Source organism: Hippopotamus amphibius, chromosome 11, assembly GCF_030028045.1.
Source record: "Hippopotamus amphibius kiboko isolate mHipAmp2 chromosome 11, mHipAmp2.hap2, whole genome shotgun sequence".
In the NCBI taxonomy this organism is placed as follows: Eukaryota; Metazoa; Chordata; class Mammalia; order Artiodactyla; family Hippopotamidae; genus Hippopotamus; species Hippopotamus amphibius.
In genome coordinates this window covers 41,251,726-41,264,758 of record NC_080196.1, presented here as the reverse complement: position 1 = coordinate 41,264,758, position 13,033 = coordinate 41,251,726, and the positions used below count along the sequence as shown (strand labels likewise).

The following is a 13,033-nucleotide window of genomic DNA, read 5'->3' as shown; positions in this document are numbered from 1 at the left end:
AATGCAAGCTATGACTCCACCAGCCAGTTATACTGCCCAGGAGAGGGTCTGATTGGCTGATGTGCTATCAATCAGTCTGGAGCTTCCTCATTAGACAGAGCCTCAGGCAAGCGCCCTCCTGGCCACCTCTCATGGTGGCCCTTGCTGAGGCCCTTAAAGTCCTTAAACCAGTTTTAAACCTAGTTTCCTCCTGTAATCATCCAGGGATCCCTGAAGGCCTTCAAGCCCCGCCCCACCCACATCCTGCAGCCTGAATGGGGCAGCTGGAGCGCCTGCCTCCTAGCCTTGCAGCCATCATGCTTCACCCTCCATCCCTCCTCCTGCATGCCTGGGGCCAAGAGGAAGGGTGGACCAGCTGCGCAGCTCCTCCTCCCTTTGGCCCTGCCCAGAGAGGGAGGGATAAAGGACCACCAGAGTATCCCTGCCTGATTCTCATTAGGGGCCACAGCTGGGATGGACCCTGCTGGGCCAGATGGCAGCAGCCGAGGTGCAGAGAGCAGCCCCTACTCCCAGCAGCCACACAGGTAGGGGTCTGGGTTTTGGGAGGACACAGGGGAGGTGGGAGAAAATTCTTTGGGCTTCTGTCTGGCCATTGAAAGCTCAGTCTATAAGAATTTGAGGTGCCTCAGGAGGGAAATGGGGCTTCCTAGCCCCCACCCCAGTGCTGGAAGGGTCTAGAGACTCTCTCACCCCTCATAGTTCAGAAAAGGAGACTGAGACCAGAAAGGGGATAAGTCAGGGTTAGCTCAGGATCTGACCATTTAGGGCAGAGATTCCCCACTTGCCTTTTTTCTCTTCCACTCAACAAAGGTTTCTCTGCCCAGAAACACCATACAGCTCACTGCATTTGGATCTGGTCTCCTGGTTACCTTTATAGCGTGTTCATACATGTTTGAATGGAAACACTTCAGGTTGAACAATACACTACTAGAGAGTCATTCTTTTGGGCATGATAGCTCTCTAGGCCTTCCATCAGACATTCATACCTTAGCACACATTCATTTTGCCAACAGCTGGAAGAGATGAGTTCCCCAGAGAGAATTGAAGTTTGGGTAAAGGATGGATCATTGTAGATTTTAGAATCTCAGTGTGAAGTGATTTTCCCAGGCTGGGAAGAAAGGCAATCTGGTAGCAAGAGGAAGGAAGAAAAAAAAAAGAAGATGGACATTTACTAAAGGAGATTTTCAATTGTTTCTGGTCCTGCCCAGAGCTAAGTTGGGGCCCTCAAGTTTTAAGAATCCTGGTCAGGGGGCTCATTTGGCAGGCTCCACCCCACCACACACTGTACCCGACCCAACCTTCCTCATCCCTGCTCTTCTCCTCTGCACCCTCTGCGCTCACCCAACAGTCCAGTCCTGATTCCCCAGTCTCACCGCTCAGGGGTCCACTACTCCGGCCTCCCAGCCACCCAGCTGCTTTTGCTGCTTCCCCAGGCCTGGATTACCTCTGGCTGTTCTGTCCCCAGCCCTTGGCCTCAGAAGTTGGCTTCAGAAATTCCCCACATCCAGCAGCCCTCAACCCTGACAAGTCAATCTTGGTTAACTAGAGAAGTATTGCTCTGAGTGAGGACACCTGGGTTATAGTCCTAACTCTTGTTCCGAGTCCCAGGCCAGTTACTTGACCTCTCTGAGCCTCAGATTTTGAAAACAAAAGATGACTCTTGACTTTTAAGGCTCGTTTTGAGGATTGAATGAACTAATTTGCCAGTTCCCCAAACAAAATTGTTTTATTGGTATGTTAAGTCTGTATGGGTAGAGAGCCTAAACAAATAACAACAGAAACAAGTTTAAGCAATGCTGAGTTAAATCAAATAGGTTCCTTTGCAGGACTTATCAGAGCCTATAATATGTTCATGTGTAATAAACAATATACAACGTGACTCTAAGAAAATATAGAAGGAGGAGTTTCTCAAATTGATTTCATCACAAAGCCCCTAGCCCCTTTTGTTGTAGTTCATCTGATCGGCTAAGAGCTCTCTGGACATGCTGAGAGAGCTGTGTCACTGGACCTCTCAGCTTGTGAAGGAGCTAGTAGGGTGGCCTCTCTCAGCAGTCCTGGAGGTCAGCCTCATTGCTGGTCTTTAGGGAAAGCAAATCTTTGGGGACTGGTGACTGGAGGTTTGCAAAGCCTTCCTTTGAGGGCCACTGGCTCCTCCCCTAGGAGATGAGAGGCTCCTCCTCTCACGTCACCCACCCCTTCCTCAGTGACTGTCATTTCCACTCACCCCTCATCCCAACCTCCCTCCCTAACTTTGGCTGTCACCACTGATCTGGTCCCTCCCCCACTTCAGCCTCGTCTATCTACTCCCCAACATATGATAGGGAGCAGAAACATATCAGGCCAGGCATTTTCTATAAACCTAAAAGAAATTTGAAAAAACACGTATCCCCTCCACACTCCAGGTTATATAATGGTTTTCATCATAACGTAAATTGTTGCAAAGGTTAAATTTCTAATGTATTTTAAATAGTCCCACTTTAAAATAAAACAATTATTCTTTTTTAATTCCAAAAGAAAGCTTTAAACGATGTTTTTAGCGTAGTTACATCACTAAATCAAATGCTTTTCACCATTTCTGAATCTTTCTTCTCCAAGGCTGGCACTTCAGTCAAGATTTTGAGGAATGTGTTAAAGCTCTCAGCCCACAAGAACTTACCCTTCATCTTCCTGCAGGAGCTTCTCAATTTTTCCAAGCTAGGAAGTGAGAATGATTACAAGGCACCATGGGGTACTGGGCTGGGGCTGGGGCTGACTGTAGCTCTGTGTAGAATTTCAATTGAAGGTATTTCAGGCTGCTTACTTTGGGACCTGCCAATGAACTTGCTATGTGGGCAGCTGACCAGCAAATGGCAGGTGAGCAGGGTGGATTAGAATAAGTACATTATTCTTTTCATGTATCTGGTGGCATCTAAATACCAGAGAGATTTAATATATACTGTCATCCTTTTATAAATATATATAAGCAAGCTCTCTACAGTTTTGCTTAACTCCTTTTTCTCCTTGAATGCCTATTCTGCTTCCCCCTCAGTGAAAGCACCCAGTCCCAAACACTACACCGTCAGGGAACTCCCTACACACTTCAACGGTTAATTACTAAATAAAATTTTCTTAAGAAAATTTAGATGGGATTACTGCTTTCCCCCACCTCAAAAAATAGTTCATGTATCCATAGATAAACATTACTAATTGCTAGAATAAGACAGGATTCAACATCAATTTCTCTCTCTCTCTTTTTTTTTTTTTTTGATTTTTTTTGTCTGTTATTCAATTTTTTTTTTAAATTTTTATTGGGGTATAGTTGATTTACAAAGTTGTGTTATCAACATCAGTTTCTATTTTTAATATTTATGAATGGAAGCACTGAGAAATCTTGTTCACGTAAATAAGCGAATGGAAGTGAAAGGTGATTTGTTGCAGGAGGGGCACTCAATTCTTTGAATTTCTTCTGAATTAAATGCCCAAAATGGCATAGTGATCTGAATTAAAATCAAAAGTCACAGTTTAACGATCTTATATTACCCTCCTGGCCCTCACAACAGCATCCATAAAAATAACAATAACAACTACAGTTATTGTAAGTATCATGTGATCATATAATAATCACTGTAATGATGCGTAGACCTTCCCTGACCGTCCTGTCTAAAGTGGGTCTCCACCCTGCCAGCCTGCTATTTCTGCCTGAGCCCTTTCCACCGTCTGTGTTTGTCTGGGTTATCTCTGCCTTTGTGGTCTGGCCAGGACTAGGGGAGGCAGGTAAGGTAGGTGATGCAGGGTTGAATCCTGTCTTTAGTTAAAAATTTGCTGTTTTGTTCATTATGGATTTTTTTTTTTGCATTAATTTTGATTTAAAAAAAAAATCACACTAAAATATTATTTCTTTTTATGACTGAGTGTTTCAGGCATCCCCTGAAATTTTGTGTCCGAGCTGAATGCCTCACGTGCCTCCCCCGTTCCTGGCCCTGGTTTCTTGGTTCTCGGCTCCATCACTTCAGGGAGCTCCACAGACAAGTTCCACATCCAGGGGCTCCACGTGTTGTCGTAAATGAAGGACCAGGTACCCGATAACCTGGTACCTTCACCAAGACTTGGGTGCCTGTCGCCCATCCTGCCCTTCCTCTACCTGCTTCTCTGCCAGGGCCTCTCTTGGACATTCTCTGGGGAATAGTGGGGCCACGCTATGGCAGACCCCCAGGATCAACTGGCAATCTGTGTTCTCTTGGGACAAGAGTCCGGCCTCTGTCCCTGTCCCTGCTGCCCTGGCCACTTCACATGTGGGCTCATTCCCACTCCTGGCAAGGAAGCCCATGACAAGAGCAGAGGTCCCCAGAGCCCTGGTTCAGGGCGGGATATGTAGTAGATTCTCAATAAATGTTGGCCCAACTTGGCCTCCTCTCATCATTCCCACCTCACACCCTGACCCTCAAATGTCCCCGTAGTAGTGGTGATGCTGATGACAGCAGAGTGATAAGAACAGCTAATATTTATTGAAGGTTTGTTATGTGCCAGGTATAGTTGGCCATGTGTATCTCTGGCTTCACTGTCTGTGGATTAAACCAACCGCAGATAGAAAATATTTGGGAAAAAATCCCAGAGAGTTCCAAAAAGCAAAACTTGAATTTGCTGCATACCAGCCAATATTTACATAGTATTTACATTGTATTAGGTATTATAAGTGACCTAGAGATAATTTAAAGAGGAGGATGTACGTAGGTTATATACAAATACCATGCCTTTCTTTTTTCATTTTTATTTATTTATTTATTTTTCTATCTTTCGGCTGTGCCATGTGGCATATGGGATCTTAGTTCCCGCACCAGGCATCGAACCTATGGCCCCTGCAGTGGAAACATGGTGTCTTAACCACTGGACCTCCAGGGAAGTCCCTACGCCATTTTACATACGGGACTCGAGCACCCGTGGATTTTGGCGTCCATGGGCATTCTGGAACCAACCTCCCATGGATATCAAGGAATAACTATACTTTACATACAATATCTCATTTACATTTTACAACATCCCATGAAGTAAGTATCGATAACTTACAAATGAAGAAACTGAGGCATGAGTAGCTTGCCCAAGCTCACACAACTAAGAAGTAGTGGTACGAGGCAGAACTGGCTATATAATTTGTGGGACCCAGCACAAAAAGATAATCAGGGTCCCTCGTTCAAAAATGTAATAATTTCAAGACGGCAACAACAGAAGAGTGGAGCAAGTGGGGGGCCCCCGCGTGACTACACAGGTGTGTGCCCTTGGAGCCATCCCCGGTCCCAGAATCTAAACCCGTTATTCTGAATGCGGAACCCGCAAGACTCTGTGCCTGGAGAAAGTAATAGTAACCACTATGGTCTACTGAGCCCCTGCTGTGTGTATCGTGGGATATCTTAAAAATTCTTCACCACAACCCTGAGGTCACGGGAGGCATTGTTACCCTCGTTTTTTGTTGTTCTTTTTCCTTTCTGTTTTTGCTGTGTTGGGTCTTCGTTGCAGTGGGCAGGCTTCTCTTGCGGTGGCTTCTCATGTTGTGGAGGACAGGCTCTAGATGCGTGTGCTTCAGTAGTTGTGGCTCACAGGCCCGTAGTTGTGGCTCTCGGGCTCTAGAGTGCAGGCTCGGTAGCTGTGGTTCACAGGCTTAGTTGCTCGGAAGCGTGTGGGCTTTTCCCGGACCAGGGATTGAATTTGTGTCCCCCGAATTGGCAGATGGATTCTTAACGACTGTGCACCAGGGAAGTCCTGTTACCCTCATTTTTAAGGGTGAGGAAACCAAGCTTTAAGGAAATTGTTACCACCCAGGGTTACCCAGCGGAGTCAGGATTTGAACACGGGACCAAGCCTGGAGCCTGAGTCCTCACGTCACACAGCGTCTATCTAGAGGGATCACAAAGGCAGGAACTAAAACAGGGCTGGACATGACTCAGACAATCTCTTAGGAACTTTGACCGAGAGGCCTGTCACTGGGGGTCCAGCCGCTGCTTCTCTCAGGACCGGAAGGCATCCCAGGTCTGCAGATATTTCCAGCGAGGCTTCTGCTTCCACGGAGATGGATGCAAGTAAGTGCCTCTTCTCCTTGAGTGGGGAGCAGCCTGGGGGACTCAGGAGGACTCATCCCTCACGGACCGCGCATCTTCCCAGAGCCACCTCTGCCCTCAGCACCAAGTTCTAGGCTGAACTAGCTCTGAGCCTTGGAGGGGCTATCCCCGCCTCCTTACCCTTCTCTTCCTCATGACAGCTACCAGCACCTGCAGCCTCCCCACCGCCTCGCGTGGGGTCGCCGCCATTCGGAGCCACACGTCACCCTGCCAGGCCCCTCACTGGGGCTGACCCGCAGGGGCTCCGAGCCCTCCTACCTGCCCTCTGTGGCTGTCAGCTGGGGCTGGGCTGGGGCCTACCGGGGCATGGAGCCTGGCCTGGAGGAGTTGTTCAGCAAGGCTGAGGACGTTGGTGGCAGCTCCTGGAGGTCTCTGTCCCTATCATGTGAGTCATCGGGGCACTGCAGGTGGGCACAAGTGGGATCTGAGTTCCTGCCCTGTCTCTGAGCAAGGCTAATACTTCCTTCCACTCCTCTCCCTCCTCAAGATTCCCAGCCAGAGGGAAAATTTCCTCTGGCTCTGTTGCTCTCTGTGTTCTAGAAGCAGAATACCATGGTGCCTGTGGAGTCAAACCACCTAGTTTCAAATGCTGGCTCCACCGCTTAGGAACTGTGCGATCTTAAACAAGTCACTTAACCTCTCTGAGCCTCAATTGCCTCATCTGCTGAATGGCACTGATAACAGCACCTACTCACAGGGTCATGACGAGTCTGTATATGTGATGTGCTTAGCACAGTACCTGGCACAGAGTAGAAACTAAATGTTAGTGGTTGTTTTCTAAATTACTGCTCTAATTCAGTGCAGTTCAACAGAAATATGTTACACATCGAATTTTTTCTGTCAACTTTATTGAGATATAATTCACAGACCAAAAAAATCACCAAAGTGTACAATTCATTGCAATACACGGTATATTCAGAGTTGTACAAACATCAGCACTTTTTAAAAATTAATTTTTATTGAAGTATAGTTGATTTACAACATTGTGTTAGTTTCTGCTGTACAGCAAAGTGAATCAGTTATATATATACATATATCCATGCTTTTTTAGATTCTTTTCCTTTATAGGTAATTACAGAGTATTGAGTAGAGTTCCCTGTGTTACACAGTAGGTTCTTATTAGTAGCACTATTTAATTCTAGAAGATTTTCATTACCCCAGAAAGAAACCCATTAGCAGTCACTCTCCATCCACAACCCCTCCCAGCCATGGCAACCATTAATCTATTTTCTTTCTCTCTGTATTTGCCTATTCTGGACATTTCATATAAATAGAATCATATACTATATGGCCTTTTTCTGTCTGGCTTCTTTTATTTAGTATAATATTTTCTAGGTTCATCCATGTTGTAGCATACAGAAATACTTCATTTCCTTTTATGGCCAAATAATATCCTAGTGTATGGATATATACCACATCTTGTTTTATTCATTCACCAGTTGATGAGTACTTGGGTTGCTTTTGCTTTTTGGCTATTATGACTAATGTTGCTACGTACAAGTTTTTGTCCAGATGTATATTTTCCTTTCTCTTGGGTATATACCTAGGAGTGGAATTGCTAGATCATATGTTAACCCTATATTTAATATTTTGAGGAACCGCCAAACTGTTTTCCAAAGTGGTTGCACCATTTTACAATTCACACATGTAATTAAAAATTTTCTAACAGCCTCATTAAAAAAAGTAAAAAGCAACAGGTGAAATTAATTTTAATGTTTAACCCAATGTATCAAAAACTTTATATCCAGTATCATTTCAATATGTAATCAATATAAAAACTTATTAATGAAACATTTGAGAGAATTTTTAGTATTAAGCTTCAAAATCTCATGTGTATTTTACACTTACAACGCATCTGAGTTCAGACTAGCTCCCTTCCAGCTGCTCGATGTGGCAGGTAGCTGTCCTATTGAACAGCACAGGTCTAAACACCTGTTAGAGACATAATTCTGATGACACTCTGAACTACTGGGGGACAGAACTTTACGCACCCACAGGGCTTTGCATGCAGCAGACGCTCAGTAGATGCCACATGAATGAGTAAATGAATGAATGGATCTAGTTTTCCCCAACAGCTGCTGATGGTGATCACAGCTACTTCCTGAAGCCTGGGTGTATGTCAGACCCTGTCCAGGAGCTCCTGGCCCTACTTCACAACGTGGACCTTGAGGTGCAGCAGGTAGTGGAGGGGGAAGGGAAGAGGGTGCGATGCTGGACCTCTGGGATGTCCAGAGCTGCTAAAGGAGGGCTCTGTGGTCCCCGGAGCTGTATTTGGGGTGGCAGTGTGTGTGTGTGTGTGTGTGTGTGTGTGTTGGCGGGGTGGGGGCGGGAGGGGGATGTGCTCTGACCCTGCCCGTGGCTGCAGAGGGTGCAGGACAGTCAGGACATCGTGTGTGGCATCTGCATGGACAAGGTGTGGGACAAGCCAGAGGCTGAGCGGATCTTTGGCATCCTGCCCAACTGCAGCCACCCCCACTGCCTGGGCTGCCTGCGCACCTGGCGGAAGAGCCGAGGGGACTTCCCTCTCCATGTCATCAAGTCAGTGTTATGGGAGGGGCCAACAGGGAGGGAGGAAAAGGCCCCACAGAGGGGTGGGCTCAGAGGCAGGCTGGTGGGCTTGTGACTATTCCTCTCCCACCTCCCACCCCACTCCACCTCGCAGGGCCTGTCCCCAGTGCCGCGTCCGTTCCAGCTACATCATCCCCTGCAAATTCTGGGTGAGCAAGGGGCCTGAGAAGGAGCAACTCATCAGGAACTTCAAAGCTCGGACCAGGTGAGCCTGGCAGGGCGAATGTGAATCCAGGTAGGAAAGAGGGGAAGCAGCCCCTGGTCCATTCACACTCAGCTGTGGTTCCCAGCATGGGATCCCCCAAATCCTAGAAGTGCAGAGTGACCGAGATGGCAGGCAAGGGTGTGAGCTATTTCCACTATTTCAGAAAGCTCAGTGAATAATAGTGAGTGACTGAGACAGTCAAGGCCAAGTTCCTCTTCTAGCCTGGCTCAAGATCTATGCAGGGAAATGCTGGTTCTCTCAGCATGATGGGAAGCCCTGCTTGGCTTTTATTTTGATTTTTTTTTTAAAGCAGCAAAGTATGGGGATTCCTTGGCGGTCCGGTGGTTAGGACTCCATGCTCTCACTGCCGGGACCTCAGGTTGATTCCTGGTCAGGGAACTAAGATCCCACAAGCTGCATGGCACAGCCAGAAAAAAAAACAGAAAAAGACATTTAAAGCAAGAAAGTAAATTGATATGAATATGTGTTTGTGTAGATAATCTTTCAGAAGGAGACTGAAACACAGCCCTTGGAAATGGGGTAAAGTTGAGTAGGTTTTAATCTCTTGGGGAGAGTAGGCTTTTATCCAAAACCTGGAATTAGCTACAATTCCAGATTCTTAATTCTACCTTTCCAAAGGGTTTATTATACTTAACATATGCAAAGTATATTTGGATAAAAGATGGGATAAAAAGATCTAGTCTCTACCTGGATTTTGCCTGTGAACTGTAACAGCTGCCTCAACAAAGTTACGGAGAACAAAACTTGGGCGAGTCTCACAGAGGGGGAGGTATTTGAGCTGGGTGTTGGGGAAGGAGTAAGGGCTCTTCAGGAGGAGAAAAATGGAAGCACTCCATGCAGAGAGAGGTCAAAGTGGGGAAATCCTGGCAGCTGGGATACCAGTTGGGAGTCTTCAGAAGCCATCGAGGGAATTCCCTGGTGGTCCAGTGGTTAGGATGTCTGCACTCTCACTGCCGAGGGTCTGGGTTCAATCCTGGGTCAGGAAACTAAGATCCCACAAGCAGCCATGGAAGTAGGGGCTCTTACTATCGTCAGGCTGAAGAAGGAGAAAGTGAGGCAAGGTCTATGGGGTTTAAGTGAGGAAGTGGGGTTTGAACCCAGGCACTCTGACTCCTAGCATGGACTAGAAGGAATCGTGGGGAGGATATTGACTTGAGAGGAAGAAGGGCTACACCTGGGTAGCCAATTGACCATGAGGTTGAAAGGAAACTGTAAGATGATTAATATTTCCAGCATAGGTGGCCACAGGACTGGCACTGCCACGCGAGAGCCGGGTGAGGGAGGTTGATGGAGGATTTGGTCAGTGGGGGGTGTTTGGACACTATAAGGATGGAGGGGTTCCTGATGCTAGGTTTGGTCAAATGGTAGAAAGAGGAAGAGGGACAGTCATTTAGAGGGATTCCCAGGTTTCCAGCTTGGTGGTCAGAGGGATCCTGCATTCATGCTGGGACTGCAGGAAGTGGGAAAGACTCAACTGTGTTGGAGTCAAGCAGAGAGTTGACGATGCAGGAAAAAGGGTATAAATATGCACTTTATCTTTTTCTCCCTCTCATCTGTCTTTCTGTGCATGAAAAAGCTGTTCCTACTTAAGCACATCACAAGTTGACCACAAACCCTTCCTGCATCTGACATTTCACAGAATGAAATTTGAAATCTCAGAAGTGGGAAACTTCTTAATCAATTTCATTAGCTAGCAATTACCAAATCATAAAGACCACCCCTCAGAAGAGAGCATTGTTCTAACCTGGTAACAGTGACACATTGTAGAGTTATCTGCTCTCCCTCCTCCTCTGGTGGTATTATTGAAACTCAGTTCAAAGAAGGAAAGGAGATTCCCAGGGTCACTGCTGTCCGAGTAGAGTTTGTGGGAATTAAGAGAAAGGTACTGCTTAAGACACTTTACTGCCATCTGCTGGGAAATAATTGTAATAAATGTAACATCTACACTGGTCTATGATCCTAGGGGTGCCTGCATAGATGTGGTGCCTTTGTGCTGTGTACAATCTACCCAACCTTATATGTCAGCCTTGAGTGCCCCTTGTTCCTGGGGCAACTGGACTTGAAGATGATGGTCTTCTTTCCTTCTGCCCTCTCACAGCCAGATTCGATGCCGGTTCTTCATGCGGGGAAATGGCCGCTGCCCCTTCAAGTCTGACTGCATTTACCTGCACCAGCTCCCAGATAACTCCCCGACTTCTGATCATCCCTGGCCTGGGAGTGTGCAGTTGGCCTCTGCGAGTGAGGTGGTAACAGCAGGGATATGGGGTGGGGGAGGCTGCTGGCCGTGGTTTATAAGTAATGTCTGTGATAAATGTAAGACCTATGTATGATGTCTGTGGCGTTAACGGTGCCTGCTGAGATATGGTACTTTTGCGCTAGATACACCCTGCCCAACCTTATGTGTCAGCCTGTACCAGGCACAACTGGGGTTGAAGCTGATGGGTTTTCACTGATTTCTTTTTCTTCTCCCAGGTAGTGGGCAAAACAGCATTCCTAGGGAATACCGAGCCAGAGGAGGAAGTGTTCTTCATGGACTGTGCCCTGGCCATGGCCTTCTGGGGTTCAGAACTCCTCCTGGACCCCAACAGTTCTTACCACTGCCTCCTGTAACCAGGATCAACGTGGGGTGGGTAATGGGGCTGAGGGGCAGGGGTTGCCAGGTGGTAGGTCTTTTCCCTTTGGGGCTTGGTGCGGGATGAAAGTAGCAAGCCCTCCATCCCCATGAACCACAGCAGTGACACAGGTGGGGAACATGGGGAGGGGGGAGGGCTGTTGGGAAAGAGGAAGGGTTCTCACCCTCTTGCCAGGGACTTGGTTTTTAACTTTGCTCTTTTGTAGAAGGATTCTGAAAGAAAACCAATAAAATGCACCTAAGCCATCACTGCTGGTGTCTGAAGAGTGTCTGCTTAAAGCCCAGGCGCTCCCCCACCCCCACCCAGGGTTTCTTCTGCACTTTATCTGTTGCAATATCACCTGTCAGCCTTTGGAAAACCACTTTATGCTCATAAGAGAATGAGAACAGAAAGGGCAAATAACAATGTAGGTATTATAGAAATAGTAATGTCAGAGATCCCATGAAAGGGTCTAAAGGATTCCCCCAGGGTTCTTGAACCACACTTAGAACTTTTCTCCCTATTCTTCTTCCCATTGGCTAGAATGCAGACCTTGGTGGGCGTGAACCAGAGTCACCACAGAGTAAAGCTGGCAGTTGAAGATGGGCAGGGCATTGAAGGCTGTTTAGCATTCTCAGCCCTGCCCACTACTTATCAGGGCCTACCCCCCTTCACCCCCAACATCATTTGGTCATTTGAAGACCAAAAACATCTCCTATGAAGTTAGAACTGATAACCTGAGATAGAGGTTCCCGGAAGAAACTTCTTTCCTACTATTTTGGCCTTTGCAAAGCAGGCGCTATCTAAGAAATACTCCTTAGTCTTTTCCAACAGCTCCCTTGAAATCATTCTGGAAAAAAATAAAAAATTTGGCTCTAATGGAAATCAGATTCAGTTCAAAATATGCCTATGGCTTCCTATACTATTCAGGGTGAAAGACAAATTCCTCTCTATGACCTCAAGGCCTCACAAGATCTGGTCTGGTTACCTCTCCTATCACTCCCCAGCAAGTGCACTCAGCTCTAGCCATACGTCTGCCCCAGAGCCTGTGCATCTGCTGTTCCCTCTGCCCGACATGGTCTCACAGACCTCTGCCTGGCTTGCTCCCTTAACTCCTTCAGGTTCATCTTGGCTGACCACCTATTTAAAACTACCTCACTCTCTCTCCCTTCTCTGCTGTATTGTTGAAAGCGCTTATCACAAACAAACATTCCATTGATTTCTTGTTTAGTTGTCTGTCTCTCCTCACTTGAGGGTCAGCAACAATAAGGGCAAGGGCCTTTATTTTGTTCCCTGTATCCTGAGCCCTAGGTGCACTTACTGACTGAGTGGATGTGTGCGTGGCAGTAGAAGCTAGGAGGATGGAAATACAAGCTGGCACCCAAAGTAGGGTTTATGGGGTGCTGTGAGGCTCTTCTCCCCTCTGCCTTTATTCCTATCCTCTGCTATGATCCCTCCCTTCGCCGGAAGCCTGCCTTCTCCAGCAGATTTCCTTAAACCGAAACACTGGGAAGTGGAGGCACTTTGGTCCCTTACAA

At 47.0% G+C, this 13,033-nt stretch overlaps 1 protein-coding gene across 1 annotated transcript; it reads left to right on the top strand.

Moving 5' to 3' along the window:
• Nucleotides 1-6,395: 6,395 nt before the first annotated feature.
• LOC130830891 (probable E3 ubiquitin-protein ligase makorin-1) lies at nt 6,396-11,682 on the top strand. Its single transcript, XM_057698196.1, has 6 exons — nt 6,396-6,474; nt 8,165-8,268; nt 8,455-8,627; nt 8,752-8,862; nt 10,982-11,126; nt 11,356-11,682. Exons 1-6 carry the CDS (start codon nt 6,396-6,398, stop codon nt 11,491-11,493), a joined length of 750 nt encoding a protein of 249 aa, XP_057554179.1. The 3' UTR covers nt 11,494-11,682.
• The last annotated feature ends 1,351 nt before the right edge of the window (nt 11,683-13,033 follow it).

Bases quoted from the DNA above. Each gene is read 5' to 3' on its own strand.
- LOC130830891 (XM_057698196.1), top strand. From the start codon at position 6,396: ATGGAGCCTGGCCTGGAGGAGTTGTTCAGCAAGGCTGAGGACGTTGGT. The intron at 6,475-8,164 runs GTGAGTCATCGG...TTTCCCCAACAG, and splicing joins GAGGTCTCTGTCCCTATCAT to CTGCTGATGGTGATCACAGC. The intron at 8,628-8,751 runs GTCAGTGTTATG...TCCACCTCGCAG, and splicing joins TTCCCTCTCCATGTCATCAA to GGCCTGTCCCCAGTGCCGCG.